General features: G+C 43.2%; 1 protein-coding gene across 2 annotated transcripts in view; it reads left to right on the forward strand.

The window, feature by feature from the left end:
• Positions 1–231: 231 nt before the first annotated feature.
• ARHGEF17 (Rho guanine nucleotide exchange factor 17) overlaps positions 232–22,751 on the forward strand; it is a 143,667-nt gene continuing 121,147 nt past the window's right edge. For both annotated transcript variants that reach the window (XM_068132298.2, XM_068132299.2), the window contains exon 1: positions 232–3,602. In XM_068132298.2, coding sequence (XP_067988399.2) covers positions 360–3,602 — 3,243 coding nt within the window. In that variant the 5' untranslated portion in view covers positions 232–359. The remainder of the gene's footprint in view (positions 3,603–22,751) is intronic.

Genomic DNA, 22,751 nt, shown 5'->3' on the forward strand with positions numbered 1-22,751 from the left:
CGGTGAGTGCATGAAGCTACAGGAGGTTCCAGCTACTTGAATCTGTCCGCCTGTGTGCTTCTGTCTATCCTCTCTTTATCCCCACTCAAATGCCATGTTCCTGCAGCCGTGCGAAGACGCAACGTAACGGAAACGGAATAATCGCTAACGGCTGATCGAAGCAGACGCGAAAAAACTTCCACCACTCAGACGGAGAAAGGAGAAGAGTTGGCAACGGTCGAGGAAAGTTTGGGAAACATCTCTGAGAAGTGCCTTGTGCAGGAGATGTTAAAGAGACAAGAAGGATCATACTGTCCAGCTTCTGAAAACTTCTGAAATGAAAAGAATGAAGAGGATGAGACTTCTACACAAGCCTTAAGATGGACAGCGAGAAAGACAACTGCGGGTTTCAAGGCAAGCTGTATTGCACGGTCTACAACAAGTACATCAAATCGAGGGTACTGTCAAAGACAGAGGATGTGCAAGATGCTGTGAAATTTGAGGACCAGAACATGACCACTGAGAAACGAGCAGAGCATGAGAGACAATGGACAGTCAATGCAAAGAAGATGCACCCGGTGTCTCCGTCGATCCTGCGACTCTCAAAACCATTCTTGGGACCAAAAGAGGATGAGAGAGCAGATGAAAGGCTTGTTCGTGGTGCCGCACCAGATGTTGGAGGGGATGATGATGAAAGTCAGACTGCCCCCAGGAAAGTTGCCTCGAAATCCAGAAACGATGGCTCAAGTTCTGGATACGAACCTTGCAGCATGACTGATGCTGGTTGGCCCAGTGTGGCAGAAATCAAGGCTCGGTTTCTTGGGGAGATCGAAAGTAAGCAGCGAAGGCAACATTGCTCTGCCAGCCTCGATTCCAGAAGGTTCCTTTCTGTGCCCGAGCGAGGAACCACAGCAACCAAACTGGGTCGCAGTATGTCCTTGAGTCCCACACCTGGTCCAAGGGTTGGGTGGAGCCAGTTGGAGAGGAGATGGCCTGTGGGGGCTCGGGAGTCAAACGCCAAAAAATATTGTAAAGCAACAGTTGAGACATCTGGTGAGTCAACAGGGGTGATAGCACAGATGCCATTAAGTTCTTCAAGTCTTTCCAGTTCTCATGAAGATATGTTATCATATCACGCTGCCAGGTCAGTGATTGACCAACATATGGCAGTTAAGGGAGATCCATCTCATTCTGAAAACAGGAATGTTGAAGCAGATTTTTATCCCATCTTAAACCAAAATGGACAGGAACAGAGGCCTTCCAGGAGGCAAAAGTCCCCACCCATGGAGAGTTCTGTTATTGATTCTGACGCTGATGGTGAGAGGGATATCTGTAGACATTCACAAATTGCCACGGAGATTAGCTCCGATTCAGCAGAGGATAAGGACGGCGCTGGGAAAAATGATGTTGCCGCCTCAAGATTATTGATAAAGGAGCCATCGCCTCAAGCTGATCAAAGAGTGGTTTCAAATGAAATGCCACTTGAAAATTATTCTTTATGTAGCATTTCAAAAAGTGCTTCATCAGTTTCTCCAGTCGTGTCAAAGGTCACCAAAGTAAGTCTGCAGTCCTTTCTCCCGGTTACAGAAAGTCACTGTTCAAGCACTGAAACGTTAACAGATGATGATAATGGGAGGACCTATTGGACATTTGGCAGTGTCGGAAGAATGCTTAGTTTGGAGAGTGAGGAGGTTTTGCATAATCTTGGAGCACGACCACGACCCAATTTGCCTTTTTCTATTATGACTGAGAAGCAGATGAGGTTTGCCAAGTCGGGAGAACGAGCCATGACTGCTTTTCCACACAGTCGATTCTTTCGCAAGTCAATGTCTAATCCAGATATCACTTCTGAATCTGCAGCCCTTCTCAATATTCTAGGCCCCGGTGCCTCTTGGTTGAAGGCGATGAAAGCCAGGGAATCTCCTGGTGAATCTGAAGAGTGTGAGGAGCGATTGTCCTTGAAAAGTTTAACAGACACACTCCGTCAGCAGGTGTTGCCGTCCTTCAAAGATGCTGTGAACAGCAACGATCTGATGTCAAGTGTTAATTGCAAGAACACATTGGCGAAAAGTGTTGAAGAGAAATTGGATGTATCTGTTGGTGTTTTAAGAAGCAAAAGTATTTGTGGGGACAGAGTAAATGATACTGATTGTTCCCTTGGGATTAAGACTGATGTGGGAGATATTGATGCAAAATCAAAGTCTATAATATCCGAGGAGAAATTATTGCTGAAAGAATTTATGAAAGAACGTGAAACCTCAAATACAATACCAAATATTGATGGTAATGAAGGAAAGAGGTCATCTTGGCCCAGACTTCATTTGGAAGACCTTGAGGAAGAGTCGAGCACAACAGATGAGGGGATTGTCACGGAACTAGAAATGGCCACTGAGGTTGGGTATCTCTCAGGCAGTGCTGTTGCACATGACCTGTACAAGACTGATTCATGGCTTTGGAAGAAAGGTCCACTGGCCAATGCTACCCAAACCCATGAGGCCGGCATGGACAGTGACACATTTCATAAAGGTCTCGGGGAGATTCCTTTAACGTACAGTGGATCACGTCGTCGACGGAAGTTTTGCACGCTAGGGAATGGAGCATTGGAACTGAGCAGTAGCAGTGGTAGTGGCGAAACTGGTGCTGAGGGCCTTCGATCACTCAGTGATCCCACACCATACCGCATATGTCCACCAAATGAGGAATCAACATTTTCATTGGACAGTAATCTCTTGTGGTCTTTGGAGCAATCGCACAGTGGTCTTGGGGAGGGAGAGTTGACATCTGTGCCTGATGACTGTATTGTTAGTGATTTGTCAGTGTGCAGCGATGAGGGACTCCGAGATTATGGTACAGTCATCCAAAGCATTGTCAGCTATCCCTGCCGTGACTCTTCTGAAGAAAAGGGACCAGGAAAGACGTTCAAGAAGTCGTTTAGCGACCCAAGTCGACGAGGTGGCAGTGGCGATAAGGAGTTTGTACGGGTTGGAGCATGGTCTCTCGGAGAGACCATCAGTGAGACAGAAGTGGCCTTTCCAACATCAAGAAGTGAACCCATCCTAGCTGAGCAAAGGTCTCAGGAATGTGGTGCAACAGGGAACTTTGGCACAGCAGTTCAACAAGAATGGACACTGTCTCAATCACCTATGGTGGAGAAAAGTAAGGAAATAGACACAGTCATAAGTAGAGATGACTATTGTGATGTAACCAAAGGCCTAACCTTTGACCCAAACCTGCTATCGCCCTGTATGGTACGGCGTAACTCAAAGAAGCGAGGAGGGCGAGTTGTGCTGGAACGTTGTCAAGGAAGTGACAATCGTGATGTTTCAGAATCTTCTGAAGACAACTCGGTACATTTGTCTAAAACAGATCGATCGCCCAGCATTGCCACGGCATCGCATGCGGTCGAACCTGTGGTCTCACCAGACAATTTGACCTCATCCCAGCAACTTGCAGAATTGGCCTCTTGCATCCCAGCCAAAGTATATGAGACCAGGGAAGAAAAGGCTTCTCTTGCAGAAGCTCTGCAATCGAGCACACACTTGAGCAGTCCATCACTTCCTGACATAAAGTCCGATGGCTCGAGAGCAGCGACAGAAAAAGGAAAATCTGACAAGGACAAAGTGGTGAGTGTTCTTTTGGAGTTTTCAGCTGGATTGCTATACTTCCTTGCAGCATTAAAATTGTAGGGGTGATGGATGTTTTTATATCGTGGGGAGGCAGTGGTTCAGGAACAATTTTGTTGACGAAATTTTGAGAGAAGTACACAAAGTGAGCATTCGGGATCTGTGCCTTTGGGGTCTGGTCTTCAAACACTGCTGTGGGTTTTTGAATGACATCAGAACGAGGTGATGAGACAGACCAGAGTCTATAATAGAGTTTTGAGAGACAATCTGTGGATGTAATTATTATGTGTAAACCACAACTTTTGATGTAACTTTTCAATTTTATTCAGTTATTTGTTTATTATTATTATTTTTTTCTTTTAGGAAAAAGCACGCACTTTGTGGTTCATGGGTGCAGCTTGTGTCTCATTTCCTTTGAAAGTACAGTGTGTAAGGTTCATTAAGGAATTTGTACATACATACATTGATTGATTGCATGCACAAAGGATTTAAGGACTTTATGACGCAATCAAATGGGTGTCGAACTTCAGGACCGAGGTATGTGTTATGGTTTGCACCACCAGATGTATGAATGGAATGAATGTAGATCCTGGTTCATCGAATGTATTTGCAGGAAGGGAGTGTGTCTCGAAGGTGTGTTTTTATTGTGTGGTGGACATGATAGCTGCGCGATAACAGGTAACCTACGGTTGTGAAACAAAGCAGGTACAATGGAATTATAATTGGAGCATGATGCAGAGTCGATGCCGGGCATGCTGTGTGTGTGTGTGTGTGTGTGTGTGTGTGTGTGTGTGTGTGTGTGTGTGTGTGTGTGTGTGTGTGTGTGTGTGTGTGTGTGTCTCCACAAATCAGGTCATCAGGCTATCCAGATGACCCAACTTAATTATCCCTTTGAGTAAGTAACGAGAAGATACGGTAATAACCAATCCCGAGCAAGGTTTTCTCTTTTTTTTTTAGTATCTTCCTCCTGAGCAATATTGATGCAATGCTGATGTAGCCACAATGGTGCTTTCATGATAGCCCAGAGGTTGTGGGTTCAAATCCAGATGAATCATCCATCGTATATGTATATCCAAGACCAGCTAAGCGTTGTTTATTGTTCCCATCTGAACACTCCGCTTGTGAAGCTGGGGGTTTCAGGATTAAATCCTGGATGCTATGTCGATTTGAGTATTGTCTTTTAATGTCGCCATAATTCATGTAAAAGTACAATGATGTCTTATAATGTCCTTGTCCCACATTCCCTTGGTGATGAATATGTTGAGAGCACCAGTTGAATGAGCAAATCAAGGGGATGTAGAAAGTGCATGAATCACTAAATCTTGATGATTTGCACAACTTTATGAACTGGTACAGGAGTTTTCAGGAATACTACAATATAAGGCCCGTCTATGGCCGGACGCACGCACGGACACGGACGCGTAACCGAGCTCATTTTATATCTTCTACTATATAAGAGAGATGTCTGTCTGTCTGTGTGTGTGTCTGTCTGTCTGTGTCGCCATTTTTCTTAGAGATGGCTGAACGGATCTTTGTCAAACTTTGAGAGGTTCATCAGTGGGTGCCTGGGAGTGTTTATGGCAAACAATTTTTTTATTTTTTTTTAAATAATCGTTCTTTTGGAGTTAAAAAAAAAAATCGCTCGATAGTGCCGAAGTTATATACAAGACAGTTATATACAAGAAGTTTTAAATAAATGACCGTTATATACAAGTACGGATTCGCATAAATAAATACAAAACATTCGCCAGCCATTTGAATACAAATAAATCAAACAATTCCGGAAGTGTGTACAAAGTTGGTAGTACGGCTTCTTCTTCTTCCTGATCGGCATCACACTTAACTCAGAAACGTGATGAATGCCACATTCACCCACCAGCATATATATGAACCCCCTTCCTCTCCTGCCTCCCCCCCTCCCCCCTTGCCCCCCCCTCACTTCCCCTTCCCCCCTCCCCCCTCTCCCCCTCCCTTACCCCCCTCCCCCTTCCCCCCCTCCCCTTCCCCCCCCACCCCTCCCCTCCCGCCCGGCAACGCCGGGTACTTCTGCTAGTATTAGATGAGAAAATGTTCATGTTGATTTAACTGACTATTCTACCAAGGAGTGCTCTCTCGGCCATCCCCATGGTATTCCAAGCACTACAGCAGTATGCTTTGCTTCCTGCATTTGATTTACTAAGAATCCAAAACTCCTTCACGGACACTTTCTCACATACTTGTACATCATCATTGCTCATCCGTATCCTTGCAAGTCCACTGGTTCTTGAGATTTGGACAATGAGCTGGAAAAAGGCTGAGCGTTAAATAACAGGACATGTACATGTGTGGAATTTGAACGTTTTCCAATTTTCGAAGTTGATGCAGAAAGTTTGCAAAACGCATTTTTCAAAATGTGAACGCATTAGTAACAGAGGCAGTTTCCTGGTTCTCCAACCATACCGGCACACCACAGATCTTTATCGAACACTTCTAATGGAGCTTTCCGGCCGGCCATTGGGGGGCATTGCTCTAGGTTGATTATTTCTCATGGCCTCCATCCTGTTTACCTCAACTCGTCCACTTCTCGGGAACACCATTCCTCTAGAGGTTAACCCAAATCATTCGGGGACGCGTTCTTGGAATGCCTTATTAACCGGACATTATCCTCTGTCTGTGTCTTTTCAGTTTTGGGATCCTTGGTTGTAGGAAATTAGCAACGGAGACGTCACCACATTAGTGGCACCAAGATGAAGGAAGGACTGCCATGTCCTTCGTTAACTTGTCTCCCTCTCATCTGACTTGCATTCCTTCACCTCCGATTTTATTGCTCGACCAGCCCTTCCAATGAATGCACAAGAAAGCGAAACTTTCGTTGTTTGTACAAAATGTTTTGTTCCTTATTCGACGTCACTGAATACTTGTGTTCTTCCCCTCGACGCACGTGTGATGTGACAACCTATTGAATTTGATCTATTTTGCTTTCCAATTTCTCTCTTTTTCTTTATTCTTCTACTTTTTTAAAAAAGAAACAACTCCCTTTTTCATCATTTATTAATTATTTTCTATCTCTGCTTGTCAGCAAAGTCACAGTTGTGTGCGTGTGTGTTGTGGGTTTGGCCTCTGGGGTTCCAAAAATTGTCACCTGTTCTGATGAAATATGGAACTCTTGCGAATTTTCTTTCCACCAGTCAGCAGTTCTTTGAATAATAATTATGCTAATGAAACTGTGTGACGACGTTGAATTTTATTTTGTCACGTTATTTTATCCTGGTGTTGGCTTAGCGGTTAGGGTGCCGGCTTGGGATCCTAGGATCCTGGGTTCAAATCCCAGTCGATCGCTGAATTAACACCAGGGGGGGTTTACTCAGCCTGTCATCCTTCCGAGGTCGGCAAATTGAGTACCAGTTCACTGGTAATTCCCTGTGTGTCTCAAGAGGCGACTAACAGGGTTGGCGGCAGGAAGAGCATCCGGCCATAAAACATTGCTTCAAAAAGGGGACCAAGGTGCCCAAAAAAGGCCAACTTTCCTCTGCGGGGGAAAAATGGCCTCTAAAGGTTCAGTTATCAAACGGAAATGTGTACAATTGGCGCAGGTACCCTCAGAATACCATGTAATGCATTTTAACAACTCTTTATGTTATCGTGGTGACATTGGCTTGGTTTGCATTTGGCTTTGGATCACCTTTGAAATGCTGATGAGGTCATCAAGTCCAAAACAATTGTCCAATTTTTATTTTTTTTCATACAATATCGAGGCTCATGGAAGAATGAGGTTAGATATATGGTAAAGGTAAAAAGACAACATACTGACACACATACTAGTGGGCCTGCAATTTCACTTAACAAGCAACGGAGTCATTGAACAAGAAAAGAGGAGACAGAGGAGGGGAGGAACCGTGTAACCTCCAGATAAAAATGTTGGCTTGGGTTCATAAGGATATAAAAGATTGTGGGGGATGACTTGAGATGGAGGTGCACCGCCACCTGAAGCCTTGGAGAGAAGAATGCGATTGAACAACCTCAGGATGGAGGTTCCACAAACGGGGAAAAAGACAAACAAACGAGTGGTGTGCAGTAAGCCTGGATTTTGGGAGTTTAAGGTGTTGGGCTGGTGTTGGGCTAGCGGCTAGGGTGCCGGCTTAGGATCCTAGGATCCTGGGTTCGAATCCCGGTCGATCGCTGAATTAACGCCAGGGGGGTTGACTCAGCCTGTCATCCTTCCGAGGTCGGCAAATTGAGTACCAGTTCACTGGTAATTCCCTGTTTGTCGTTAAAGGCGGCAAAAAGGGTTGGCGTCAGGAAGGGCATCCGGCCGCTTTGCGGGGAAAAATGGCCTCTAAAGGTGGTTATATATAAGGTGTGAACCAGGAGGGGCTGTGGAGCTAGACCTTTGCACACTGCATGTTTAGTCATGGTAATGGTCTTTCATAATACTCTTTCGCTTCTCCTTCCAACCCTTATTCTTCTTGTTTTCTCTTGTTAGTCTTCCCCTTATTCTTTAGTCTTTACCTTATTTCCCTTTTCTTCTTCTTCTTCTTTTCTCTTCTTTTTCTTTCTCTTCACTTCTCTCATCATCATCATACCAAAATACGCAATTTGGTGTCTGTCTGTCTGATCACGATACATTCGGTCATTATTTATCCAATCTCAACCAAACTTGACAGGAGGAATAAGGGTCACATGATGGAGGTTGTAGCGCCCCCCCCCCCCCCCCCCACCTTCCCTCAGGGAATTGTCCACAATGGATGAACTCCGTGTTGAGGTGTATATCCGTGTTAAGATAGCTTATCGTGGCACTTTTCCATGGCCTCTTTTAATAACAAAAGTAATAACACCAATACTAATAGCATAATATTAACGTTATTACAAAATAATATTAATACTAATAATATCCCATCTCCCCAAGGGGTATTTCCTCCTTGGACAAATGGCGTGTTAACGTTTACATCGCTCATCGTGGCGTTTTATGGGGCACACCAAAATATTATAAACCACAAACATGTATGGTTACCTTTTGAAAGACGCTACTGCTGTTGAACACTAAACTCAAAGGAATAAAAATTTGGGTGTGTTCAGTTACCAATCAGCTATCTAGCGCTTGCCAAGCCAGCTGTTCCTTATCAGTGGTTCGAATGGAGTGCTTGCTTGATTGCTTAATCCTCTTGGTGAACACGCTACAAGAATCTTGTTAACTGAACACACCCTGACGTTGTTGAGGCCCGAGCCGAGGTCTTCTGTCATCTACATACCCCGTAGAGGATAATTACAGGACCGTTCCTGCTGCTCCCGTACAGAGTGGGTGTACTAGTATTAATTCCCTCCGCCACCAAAGGTGGATGGAGTTTATGTTTTCACCCCTGTCTGTCTGTCTGTGAACAAGATATCCCAAAAAGTTGTGGACGGATTTGGACGAAATTTGGCAGAGAGGTAGCGTATGTGACAAGGACGAAATGATTAGATTTTGGTGAAGATTCGGATGCAGCTAGTAGGATTTTTAAATGTGCAAAACCAGTTTGCCCATTTAATGTTGATATTTATCATCCTGGCTGCAACTTAAACTTGTTATAGGTACCAAAGCAGGGTGGATGTTTGGCATGAGAACCCTCTGTTGGTCATGACCCCAGCTGCTGTGGCACAGAGGTTCATGGTCTCCAGGTAAGAGATGCTAGAGCTGTATATATATATGCGCATACACTCTGTTACCGAGTGTCGGTGCTGCCTAAGCCGTTTCCTGGCAATAATTATACTGAGTGGTTCGCCATTGCCTTCTGCAGCAGTAGTTAGGGCTTGAATTTGTAATTTGGCCAGGACACACGATGTCCTGCAACGGAGTCATTGAACAAGTCCCCTCAAACATCGCATACAAGAAATTTTTGGCACAGGAGGATGCCATTCGGCCCAACCAACCGTAGCATCATCAGCCATCCACTTACAAGCTACCTCCCATCCATACAGGCCAATATCCCCCATACCACTCCATCTACAATGCATCCAGATACCAATCTAAATCCCATTTAAACCCATCCACCCCTCTGCCACTACCTTAAACCCATCCACCCATCCGCTGCCACTACCTTTCCAGGGAGACCATTCTACGCATTAACCACTCTCCGACTGAAAGACCCCTGCCTTAAAATCTCCTAACTCCCATCTTATTTAAACTCAAGCTATGGCCACCCCAACACAGCAGTCCACTCTGCTGAAAAACTCCACCACACCTATCTTGTCCACATCACCATCATCTTCAAAACATGTGTGTCAGATCCCTTCCTAATCACCTCCTCTTTAACGTATTATTCAAAGAAAGATGATGGTTTCACATGATAACTTATTGATCATTCCTACCTCGTGTAGTATACCTTTGTACTCGTGTAGGATATACTCGTGTAGTACCACCACTCCATCCTTTTACATTTAAAAAAATGTCTCATTACTTGTTTCTGTACTTTTTGAAGTGTATTTACATATGCTGGTGAATTTTATTTTGGACTGTACATAATACCCATGTCGTAATATTTCAGTACCCTTGTAGTACTGCATGTAATATTTCACCGTTAATAGGTGTGATTAGGTGTGTACCCATATAGGTGTGATTGGCCCTTAGGAAATTGTGTTGCATTGGCCCCGCCCCCATTCGGCTGATTGACAGGCGGAGCCCGCCCACACTTTTCCCTTCATATTCCTGTGCATAGTTACACCTACCTTTTTTGTGGCATCCTTTATTTTTCTTTAACAGCCACGATTATCCCACCTTTCTTGTAGGGTCGGGTGGGGGAAGTTTGGCCCAAGTCTTCACGAACTGGCTCGTTCAACAAGTTAGGGCAGGAATTTGTAAGGTGTCTAGTTCCGGCGATAGCTCGCCTACTCTTCATTGCATGGAATCCTTTGAAGTTATGAACATTTTGAGTTCTCGTGGACCATCCCACTATAAAATACAACAGTTTCTCACTTAAACCAAGTACTGAGCTTAACCCAATTTTGAGTTAGGCTGTCTCAAAAGAAGAAGAATTACAAAAGGTCTATTTTGGGTTGGTTAATTTTGTAGATCATCGTTGCTGGTCAAATGTTTAATGAGTGTTATTGGATGTGAAATCCTCATCAGACGACTGGAAGGCTGGAAGGTACTTTATAGGTTGACAAGTTTGTATATTGGTGGATCTCTCTGAGGATTTGTATTTTATTTAACATATAGATTGTCCCTGCCATCCCCACATCGCAAGTCTACCGACCCAGGTGTGTGTGTGTGTGTGTGTGTGTGTGTGTGTGTGTGTGTGTGTGTGTGTGTGTGTGTGTGTGTGTGTGTGTGTGTGTGTGTGTGTGTGTGTGTGTGTGTGTGCGCGCACAGTCACGTGAAAAAATAAGTACACCCCATGTAAAGTTTTTACTTTTTCAAACATATTTCAACATACAGCTATTTGATCTTCATTTCAACAATATTGACAGATAAAGGTGATATAATACAACAAATATCATGAAACATTCACATTTTGTAGTCCATTGTATAATTTAATTAAACATAAATGAAAATTTTGCATGTGGAAAAAGTAAGTACACCCCTACATTTATCACTACTTCAAATACCTAAAATTAGAATCAGGTGCACCAGCTCAGGTGCAAATGATTAGAACATCGTGAGAGAGGATCTTGGAGGAACCTGTCTTGTTTAAACCTCATACATTTAGTTTGGTTTGCTCTTTGTTGTTGAAGTGTGTGGCGTCACCATGCCTAGATCAAAAGAGCTCTCTGAGGCCTTCAGAAAGAAGGTTATAGATGCCTATGAGTCTGGGAAGGGATTTAAAAAGATCTCCAAACAATTTGAAATCAATCATTCGACTGTCCGGAAGATCATCTACAAGTAGAGAAGATTCCAAACAACTGACAACTTGTTCAGGCCAGGCCGCCCCAGCAAGTTCAGCCCGAGAGCAGACCGCAAGATGCTGAAAGAAGTATCTAAGAACCCCAGAATGTCATCACGGGACCTACAGGTAGCTCTTGCCACTGTTGATGTCAAAGTGCACGAGTCTACCATTAGAAAGAGGCTGCACAAATTTGATCTACATGGGAGGTGTGCCAGGAGGAAACCTTTGCTGTGCTGAAAGAACATCAGGGCAAGACTAAAGTTTGCCATTGAACACCTAGGCAAAGACCAGCACTTCTGGAACAATTTGCTGTGGACAGATGAGTCAAAGGTAGAGCTATTTGGCCACAGTACCAGAAGACATGTTTGGCGAAACCCAAAGACAGCATTTGACCACAAGAATCTGATACCAACTGTAAAGCAAGGTGGTGGAAATATTATGGTTTGGGGCAGCTTTGCTGCATCAGGGCTTGGGCAGCTCACCATCATAGAATCCACTATGAATTCTTCATTGTACCAGAGGGTGCTTGAGGATAATGTGAGGCCATCTGTCGGAAAGTTGAAGCTCAACCGAAGGTGGACCTTGCAACATGACAATGACCCTAAACATACCAGTAAATCCACCAAGGAATGGCTGAAAAGAAAGAAATGGAGGGTTCTGGAATGGCCAAGTCAAAGCCCGGATCGAAATCCCATCGATATGTTGTGGGGGGATTTGAAACGAGCTGTGCATGCAAGAAACCCCTAAAACATCGCACAGCTGAAAGAATTGTGCATGGAGGAGTGGGAAAAACTTTCTCCCAGTCGACGTCAGAGACTCGTAGACAGTTCTAAGAAACGCCTACTTGAGGTTGTTTCTGCCAAAGGGGGCAATACCACCTATTAGAGCCAAGGGTGTACTTACTTTTTCCACATGCGAAATTTGCATTTATGTTTATTTAAATTATACAATGGACTACAAAATGTAAATGTTTCATGATATTTGTTATATTATATCACCTTTATCTATCAATATTGTTGAAATGAATACCAAATGGCTGTATGTTGAAATATGTTGAAAAAGTCAAAACTTTACATGGGGTGTCCTTACTTTTTCACGTGACTGTATATAATTTTTTTTTTTTTTTTTTATATGTCTTGGGGTGTGATGGGTTGGGAAGGTCAATGACTCCATGTTAATGACCTTGATGGTTTTACTGGAGATATAGAAGGTGTGCAATTGTTTTAAGTCACCCTTCACATGACCTTCTTAGATTCTAGACTCTCAGGATGTTCTTTGAGTGTGAGTAGGAAGACAGCTTGCGTTAAAGCCCACGGTTTCCCTCCCACAAGCTTTGCTCGTATCCTGAAACTCACTATTTTTGTTTGTTCCATGAACGACTGAACGTGCTGACCATACTATGTTTCTATATTTAATGTACGCTCTGGGGTTAATGCGTACCGTTGTGTTGTGCTTTTCTTTTCCTTGAAATGTGGTTGAGAGAGTAAGATTTACTCGGCGGTGGTTGTGCCCTGTCACGGTTTTGAGTTGTCTGTAAGCCTACATTCCTAACCCCAAAGCCTCGGCCTGAGCGCCAGTGCGTCGTCATGGTAATGCGGTCAGTGGACGGCCGAGCCATGCGAAGTGGTCCGTGAGAGGCAAGGTGGCTGGACACCCTGCTGAAAACATTGCTTGCCAGCATGCCAGGATGGAAGCCCAAAAGATCTGTTTATTTTCCATCCAGTAATTAATGTTTTGTTTGTATTTCCATGTGCAATGCTCTCCATATTTATTGGAATGGTAAAGTCAAATTTGTTGTTAATGCTACAAAATCACGAAATTTGTATTTGAGATCAAAAGATGAATATGAGGCAAGAGTAGAGAAGGTCAGCTCTTATTTCTTGGTATTTCTATGGATATATGTTTTACCATTGTAGAACAATAGCACTTTGTATGTTCAGTTTCCCCATTTTAGGTAAACATAAGTATTGGAAGATGTTAACTTAAAGTAAATGAAAGTAGTATAATAATATTTGTTTGCATATGTCTTACATGCAATAACTGCATCGAGCCTGTGACCCCTTGACATCACCAAACTCTTGGTATCCGCCTTTGAGATGCTTATCCAAGCGTTTACCGCAGCCATTTTCAGTTGTTGTTTGTTTTGGGGTTTCTGACATTAGTCTCCTCTTCGGCAAGTGAAATGCTGTTCCATTGGATATAAATCAGGAGATTGACTTGACTGGTCTAAAACCTTCCACTTTTTCTGTCATCACCTGCAGCAACGACACCACCCAGAAGGGAGTTCGGTGCTCACGTAAGATTAAGCAGGAAGTTCATCATGGAGGTCCACGTTTACTCGACGTTTCCATAGTTTTAATTGACAACGGATCTGGCCGAGTGCTGCATAATTCTGATGGAGTGCTGCAACGTGCTATTGCATGCTTTGCGATCACAACCATCGTTTATATCGATTTGTTTAATGTGGCAACAAGAAACAAACGCTGTTGATTTTCCCACGTTTTCTCTGTTCCTCGTGAAGTTCTCAAGGGGCAGACTGGAACCAGCGGAGACATTTCCCGTCTGTCTTTTGTAATTGATCCCAATCTTATTCTGTGTTTGGTAATACAATACATACTAAGCTTTGTTGGGATTACGAAGTGCTGTTGTACATATCTGCTGATGTAAATAACACAGACTGGGCACTTGTGATTGATGTTTACTATGAGTAGACATTTGTTTGGCAACTTTGATGGTCTTGCGAGGAGTTTTTGGTTTCTATTTCCAAACTACCATTCCACGTTTGTTAAAAGGTGGTGAGGAGTAGATTTGAGGTCAGGTTTGGTGCATCGTCATTGTCAGGCTTGACCCTCGGTGTCTGGAGCATCTCAAACAGACTGTTCGCCATTGGATGCGATTGGTGATTCAGTTTGAGTTGACAGCTTATTTGTATTTTTAAACGTGAAGAATCGGAATGACCAGATGCAGAATTTAAGGTGAAGGAGAAGAGGAGAGGGAATTAAATTGCGGGGGTGTTATTTGGTACGATTGATGGTTTTCTGGCCTGATATGAAAGCTCAGAGGTCACTTACTCGCCTTTGAGCTGTCTCATCTGGGTTTGATTCCCAACCCGAGTACAAGCTATCGCCCTGGTGATTTCCTGTCACATCAATGAGTACCATGAAATGGGGTGAATAGGGACAGCAAGGTGAATAGGGACAGCAAGGTGAATAGGGACAGCAAGGTGAATAGGGACACAAACTGAAAAAAAGTTCGGAAACTTTTTTCGCTGAAAATTGATAACCATACTGATTTGTTGATATTTGGGTTGAAAGTGTTCTCTTGCTTTTTTAAAAAGCAACTTATAGTCCCTATTAACCCCATATATGGGTTAAATAGGAATAAATAGGATTTTTATGGCTGTCCCTATTTACCCCCGTTTTACGGGTGAATAGGGACAGTCACTAATAGAAGAAAAAAAAATCAAGAAATAGGGACAATTTGGAGAAACTTTTTATCCCATATTTTTTTTCATTGGCACCGTGGTTTATATTATGGGTGCATATTATTTGCATCCATCTGAGCTATCAATGTAGCAATAAGTTGGAAACTCAGGATTGTTTCTTGATTGCTTTTTTTTTGGTATTAGTGACTGTCCCTATTCACCCGTAAAATGGGGTGAATAGGGACAGCCAAAAAATCCTATTTACTCCTATTTAACCCATATATGGGGTTAATAGGGACTATAAGTTGGAAACTCAGGATTGTTTCTTGATTATTTTTTTTTGTATTAGTGACTGTCCCTATTCACCTGTAAAACGGGGTGAATAGGGACAGCCATAAAAATCCTATTTATTCCTATTTAACCCATATATGGGGTTAATAGGGACTATAAGTTGGAAACTCAGGATTGTTTCTTGATTATTATTTTTTTTGTATTAGTGACTGTCCCTATTCACCCGTAAAACGGGGGTGAATAGGGACAGCCATAAAAATCCTATTTATTCCTATTTAACCCATATATGGGGTTAATAGGGACTATAAGTTGGAAACTCAGGATTGTTTCTTAATTATTATTATTTTTTGTATTAGTGACTGTCCCTATTCACCCGTAAAACGGGGGTGAATAGGGACAGCCATAAAAATCCTATTTATTCCTATTTAACCCATATATGAGGTTAATAGGGACTATAAGTTGGAAACTCAGGATTGTTTCTTGATTATTATTTTTTTTGTATTAGTGACTGTCCCTATTCACCCGTAAAACGGGGGTGAATAGGGACAGCCATAAAAATCCTATTTATTCCTATTTAACCCATATATGTGGTTAATATGGACTATAAGTTGCTTTTTAAAAAAAACAAGAGAACACTTTCAACCCAAATATCAACAAATCAGTATGGTTATCAATTTTCAGCGAAAAAGGTTTCCGAACTTTTTTTCAGTTTGTGTCCCTATTCCCCCCATTTTAAGGTACGCCATCCTTCACCCCGGACGTCACATCCGTGAGCATTTGCTCGTGGGCCTTAAGTATTCTACACTGCCTCTGAAAGTGGTGCAACATTATTGTGTTCCGGTACCCTGGACAAATTCCAAATTCCCGTTCTAACCCACTGCACCCTGAGAGGGGGTTCGACATGTCCGGTTTTTCAGTTCCACGGAAACCTCCACGACTCACGGGTAAACCGACGGTTTGGAAATAAGAATGGTCACGTGTTACTGCATCTTATACCCCAACTTTGTACAGTGCAATATGTTCTAGCTTTGAGTGAAAAAAAAAGTCGTTGGAGTCAAGGAAATGGTTGACCAACCCCTCCGCCCTTCCCTCCCCTCCCACCCAACCCCAGCATCGTTGTCTCCACTTATAGCTCTGTTTATTATTCCAAAGGCCCTCACACGAGACGCCAGCCCTGTCTCTCCCAGCATACAGAATTATTTTCTTTTAAGAGAACACGTTCTTCCGATGTTATCTTTACTGATGGAAAGTTATAAAATGCTCAACTAATTGACAACCTTACCATTACTAATAGAATCATCTCTCTTCCTTTGAAGAAGGCCTCATGCCCAAAACGTCGAGTCCTGCAAACCCTCCCGACGTTCAGTAAATTGTAGTTTTAAGGTCGAATCTCCCTTATTGCTGCTGTGGTTCAGGCAGTTCAGTAAAACATTTCGATATTGGTGAGTTTCCTCAAAGTGTTTCCTTTAAGGCTGCTAATGCGAACACATGATTGTACCTGCCACTGGAACTGTAAGAGTTTCTCTCAACGATTTGTGGTTCTTTTGATTTGTCAGGCCCTAAATTGTTACTTTGTCTTTTGCATTGCAAGACCTTTTAAATAATACATTTATTGAATATGTCAGCGTTTTATGAATACATCAGTTAGTACAAAGCACTTCTTTCTGTTTGGCTATCAAAGTGTTGCGGAGATGTCTGGTACCCTCACCAAGGGGTTATGCATACCTTACATCAGCAGAGAATAGGCACATCAGTATCAATGTAGTCGATGGGATGTGAACATAGGATCCCAGCATCATGAGGGAATAGTTCTCAGATTCAGTTCAGATCAGCAACATAGCATTTCAATCTTTTTGGCACAAATTCTGAAACTGTTCATCGTAACGTTCTGTAAAGGCATCGTGTTCGACCGGGGCTTCCTCCATGGTCGCAAGTGCCCACAGTCTCCGCAAAATGCCCTCCTTGCTCTCAATCGGTTCTTGAACCTGGGCCAGTGATGGATTGACTCCCAAACATTCCAAGTTTATCATGGTCCAGGGTCATGTTGGTCGTGTATGGCACTTGACGACTCTTCCACCACCATAATCGAACACTTGTTGGAAGATCAAAATGCCCTCCTTGCTCTCAATCGGTTCTTGAACCTGGGCCAGTGATGGATTGTCTCCCAAACATTCCAGGTTTATCATGGTCCAGGGTCATGTTGGTCGTGTATGGCACTTGACGACTCTTCCACCACCATAATCGAACACTTGTTGGAAGATCAAAATGTCCTCATTGCTCTCAATCGGTTATTGAACCTGGGCCAGTGATGGATTGTCTCCCAAACATTCCAAGTTTATCATGGTCCAGGGTCATTGTTGGTCGTGTATGGCACTTGACGACTCTTCCACAACCATAATCGAACACTTGTTGGAAGATCGAAATGCTCGACTCTGCGCCTTGCTATGCGAGCTCGGGTGTAACGATGGTAGCTCAGCACGCAGACCCAGGAAGGACACCGCATGTGCTTAGAGGTCATTGCCCAAATATTGTATAATGACGAACTAGTATTGCCGGTGAAGGCTGGTGTCGATCTGCATCAGCAGACAGGTACAACGATGGATGGAACCAATAAGACATTGATTGGAGTATGCTCAACGTCGTGCGAAGCAAGGAGATGGTGACGTTTCGGGCGTTAGCTCTTCGTCGCAGCAAAAGAGAAGGACGAAGGGTTGACGCCCAAAAAGTCAGCTTCTCCTTGCGTCCCATGGCGGTCCAAATACGATATCTAAATAATGGTCGGCCTTGGTTGAGCTATGATTGGAACTAACAGCGACATTGTGATGCTGTTACGTCATTGTCTTTCTATTACAATACAAATTCTCCAGGAAATCTCCAGACTCCCATTCTTCTACCTCTGAATTCAAGGTCATCCAGGATATAAAACGGGATCGGAGAAAAAACACAAGCAGACTATTGCCACAAAGTTCCCGCAAAATGTGCCAGTCTTGCCAACCTGGGCCTCATTGGCACGGGCAACAAGCTGTCAGCTCAACAATCCAGGTTGGCACCATTTAGGCAATTATGAACCGTCTGGGCAGAGAAATTGATACGCCTCGTGTGGCAAAGCTGTCAAATACTGCACGTCAGGGAATCTGCCATCAAAACGATCACTTGTGCTTGTCAAAAACACGGTCTGTCCCATGGGCAGGCCTGGTTTGCTCAGGCCTGGTACTCGGTAACTCGGTTTGCTCAGGCCTGGTACACTCACGGACACCCCAAGTACTTCCATGTACCATGTGTACTCCCACATAGCAATTGTTACAAAGCTAACCCGAACATGAGAATTTTTCCAAGTTTCTGGCTGGAAAAGCTTAGTCTTTTTGAGATACCGTGGCATCTGTATGTATATAATATGGTTATGTATGTATCGTATATTTGTGACCAAAACGTCTTCTTCTTCAAATTTTCTTTCGATCATTTAGACTGCTGAGCCCCCTTAGACTTTTGAAGACCCTTTAAGATCCTCAAGACCACCAAGGCACCGAAGACCCAAAATACCCCAAAGACCCAAAATACCTAGATGACCCAAAGACTCAAAGACCCAAAACACCCCGACAGCCCATAAGGACCCGAAGACCAAAAACACCCAAAATACCCAAAGACCCCAAAACCCTTTAAAGAGGCACCGAAAATCCAAAAGACCCAGAGGACCCAAAATAACCCGAAGACCACAAAGACTCTAAAAGACCCCGAAGACCCAAAACACCCTGACAGCCCATGAGGACCTGAAGACCAAAAACACTCAAAAGATCCAAAATACCCAAAGATCCAAGACCCCAAATACACTTAAAGACCTCGAAGACTATGAAATATCACAAAGGTCCATAAGACCATTTAGAGCTTTAGACCACTTGGACCTTTTTTGATTGCAAATAAATTACTCATGAATAATATCACCAATATTACAAATACATTTGTACAAAATAAGTGTTTGTATTATTATGATTGGTGTAAATCATGACAATACAGCAACTCAAGTTCATTCAGGTCATTATCCTCAGTTAAAACAAGCCTGTGCTGAGGCGAGCGTAGCGAGCTAATCCACGCTAGTAGTAATAACAAAGTTATTGCAAAGGGCGTTTTGGTTTTGAGGACATGTTTAAATCTTGACGATGGAAGATTGTGAAAGTGTGCCCCAGGTAAAAGCGCAAACAGTTTGTATCGTTTCATTGTACGTGGTGCATGCCCGAGTTCTTGCTCATTTTTATAATGATTGCGGTTCGTGGAGGAAAATAGAAAATGTTACATCAGAAAGTCGCTTTAGTCATAACAAAATGGGCAAGGATATGGTGATCGAACCCCGAGCTCTTCCCATTGTGCACAGAGTGAGCGGGGAAATAACTCGGTTCATTGTGTGGAGCAGAATGGGGCAATTCTCGGATGGCCGCTTACCCAATTGTTCGCCTTTTGATGAGACCTCTGTGCTTGTGGGCTTTGTGTCGGCTTTCTGGCAAACGAGACGAACATTCATGGGGGAAGGTTGGGCGTTTTCTATACTAACTAAGGTTGTGCACCTTGTGCTTAATACTTTGGGGACTAGAAAATGGACACACGCACACACGCACTCACACACACGCATACACTCATGTACACACACACACGCACACACTCGTGTACACACACACACACGCACACACACACACACACGCACACACTCGTGTACACACGCACGCACACACTCGTGTACACACACACACACACACACTCATATACACATATGCATACATATGTCCATGATGTAAGTTTAGTGTTTCTATGGATCTATACAATTCCCTGTGACTATTGTGCACTGCCCCTTTTGTCTGGTTGTTCATGTTGGTCACCAACCCACTCACTCACACTCGTCCACTCACATCACCAACACACTCACTCGCACTCACCCACTCACATCACCAACACACTCACTCACACTTGCCCACTCACATCATAAATACACGCACACACATTCATTCACCCACTCACATACTCACTCATGTACTCACTCACGCACTCACTCACATACTCACATACTCCCTCACATAGTCACACACACACGCACACACTCACCCACACAGTCACCCACACACTCACCCACACAGTCACCCACACACTCACCCACACTCTCACTCACATACTCACTCACATACTCCATCACTCACTCACATACTCACATACTCACTCACTCACATACTCCCTCACACACTCACTCACATACTCACTCACTCACATACTCACATACTCCATCACTCACTCACATACTCCATCACTCACTCACATACTCACATACTCACTCACTCACATACTCCCTCACACACTCACTCACATACTCCATCACTCACTCACATACTCACTCACTCACATACTCCCTCACACACACTCATAGTCACAAACTTACACTCACACATACTCACATGGCCTCTGGAGGTCTCCCTGCATTTTTTTTATTTTAAATTGATTACCTCTTCCATACCACCTTGAAAAGGTTAACATTGAGACCAGGGTTTGAAAAGGTTAACATTGAGACCAGGGTTTGAAAAGGTTAACATTGAGACCAGGGTTTGAAAAGGTTAACATTGAGACCAGGGCTTAAAAAGGTTAACATTGAGACCAGGGTTTCAAAAGTTTAACATTGAGACCAGGGTTTGAAAAGGTTAACATTGAGACCAGGGTTTGAAAAGTTTAACATTGAGACCAGGGTTTGAAAAGTTTAACATTGAGACCAGGGTTTGAAAAGGTTAACATTGAGACCTGGTTTTCAAAAGTTTAAAATTGACACCAGGGTTTCAAAAGTTTAACATTGAGACCAGGGTTTGAAAAGGTTAACATTGAAACCAGGGTTTGAAAAGTTTAACATTGAGACCAGGGTTTGAAAAGGTTAACATTGAGACCAGGGTTTGAAAAGGTTAACATTGAGACCAGGGTTTGAAAAGTTTAACATTGAGACCAGGGTTTGAAAAGTTCAACATTGAGACCAGGGTTTGAAAAGTTTAACATTGAGACCATGGTTTTAAAAGTTTAACATTGAGACCAGGGTTTGAAAAGGTTAACATTGAGACCAGGGTTTGAAAAGTTCAACATTGAGACCAGGGTTTGAAAAGTTTAACATTGAGACCATGGTTTTAAAAGTTTAACATTAAGACCAGGGTTTCAAAAGGTTAACATTGAGACAAGGGTTTCAAAAGGTTAACATTGAGACCTGGTTTTCAAAAGTTTAAAATTGAGACCAGGGTTTCAAAAGGTTAACATTGAGACCAGGGTTTCAAAAGTTTAAACTTGAGACCAGGGTTTGAAAAGTTTAACATTGAGACCAGGGTTTCAAAAGGTTAACATTGAGACCAGGGTTTCAAAAGGTTAACATTGAGACCTGGTTTTCAAAAGTTTAAAATTGAGACCAGGGTTTCCAAAGTTTAACATTGAGACCAGGGTTTGAAAAGTTTAACATTGAGACCAGGGTTTTAAAAGTTTAACATTAAGACCAGGGTTTGAAAAGGTTAACATTGAGACCAGGGTTTGAAAAGGTTAACATTAAGACCAGGGTTTGAAAAGGTTAACATTAAGACCAGGGTTTGAAAAGGTTAACATTGAGACCAGGGTTTGAAAAGGTTAACATTAAGACCAGGGTTTGAAAAGGTTAACATTAAGACCAGGGTTTGAAAAGGTTAACATTGAGACCAGGGTTTCAAAAGGTTAACATTGAGACCAGGGTTTCAAAAGGTTAACATTGCGACCAGGGTTTCAAAAGGTTATCATTGAGACGAGGGTTTGAAAAGTTTAACATTGAGACCAGGGTTTTAAAAGGTTATCATTGAGACCAGGGTTTGAAAAGTTGGCTAACAAGGTGGAAGTCATTGCACAGGAAGCCTTTGATTAGACATCGATTCTACAGGAAAAATAGATCCCCTCCCTCCCCCAGTCCTCCCCACACCCACCTCCCGAGTGGGCTGCCGCTAGTGTCTTGAGATTGTAGTTCAGACCCCACCCTGGGGGCTCCCTGATCCGAACTCAAAAAATGTATAGACTGAGCAATCCTGTGGACCATCGAGTGGAAGGGCTGTATCGGGTATCAGAGCAATCGGTTAGTAAATAAGGGACGAGTTGGGGATCCAAAGTTTGGGGCCTGAAATATTTTTTTGGGTTTGGGTTCCTAAAAAATCGAAGCCAGAGCGATTGTGTTGGATAGTGCCTTGTATTCATGTCTCAAGTTTCAGAACAATCATCTGGATGTTAATTAAGGGAGTAGTAGCGAAATTGGAAAAAGTTAACGGATGGATGGACAGACATTTTATAAGTTTATCTTTTCAAGAATTGAGATAAGATGACCTTATAAAATGTACCTTGTACGGCTATCGGTGTTCATCTCTGTTACCCAGTCTCTGCATATACTACTGTGTTCAAAAAGTATCCGACCTTTATTTTTCGTGCGTAAAAAAAAAGAAGCTAGGGAGGCGTTGATTGGTGCACGTATGTAGGCGATCCTAATGCGCACGCTTGAATTTTTTCCCACCTGCAGAAGCTGTCATTCGACGGCAGACCGCCGATGAGTGAGGACATGTAAGTGAGCGCCGTCGGATTTTC

The sequence above is a fragment of the Myxine glutinosa genome, chromosome 12 (genome assembly GCF_964187855.1).
Source record: "Myxine glutinosa chromosome 12, kmMyxGlut1.1, whole genome shotgun sequence".
Taxonomy (NCBI): Eukaryota; Metazoa; Chordata; class Myxini; order Myxiniformes; family Myxinidae; genus Myxine; species Myxine glutinosa.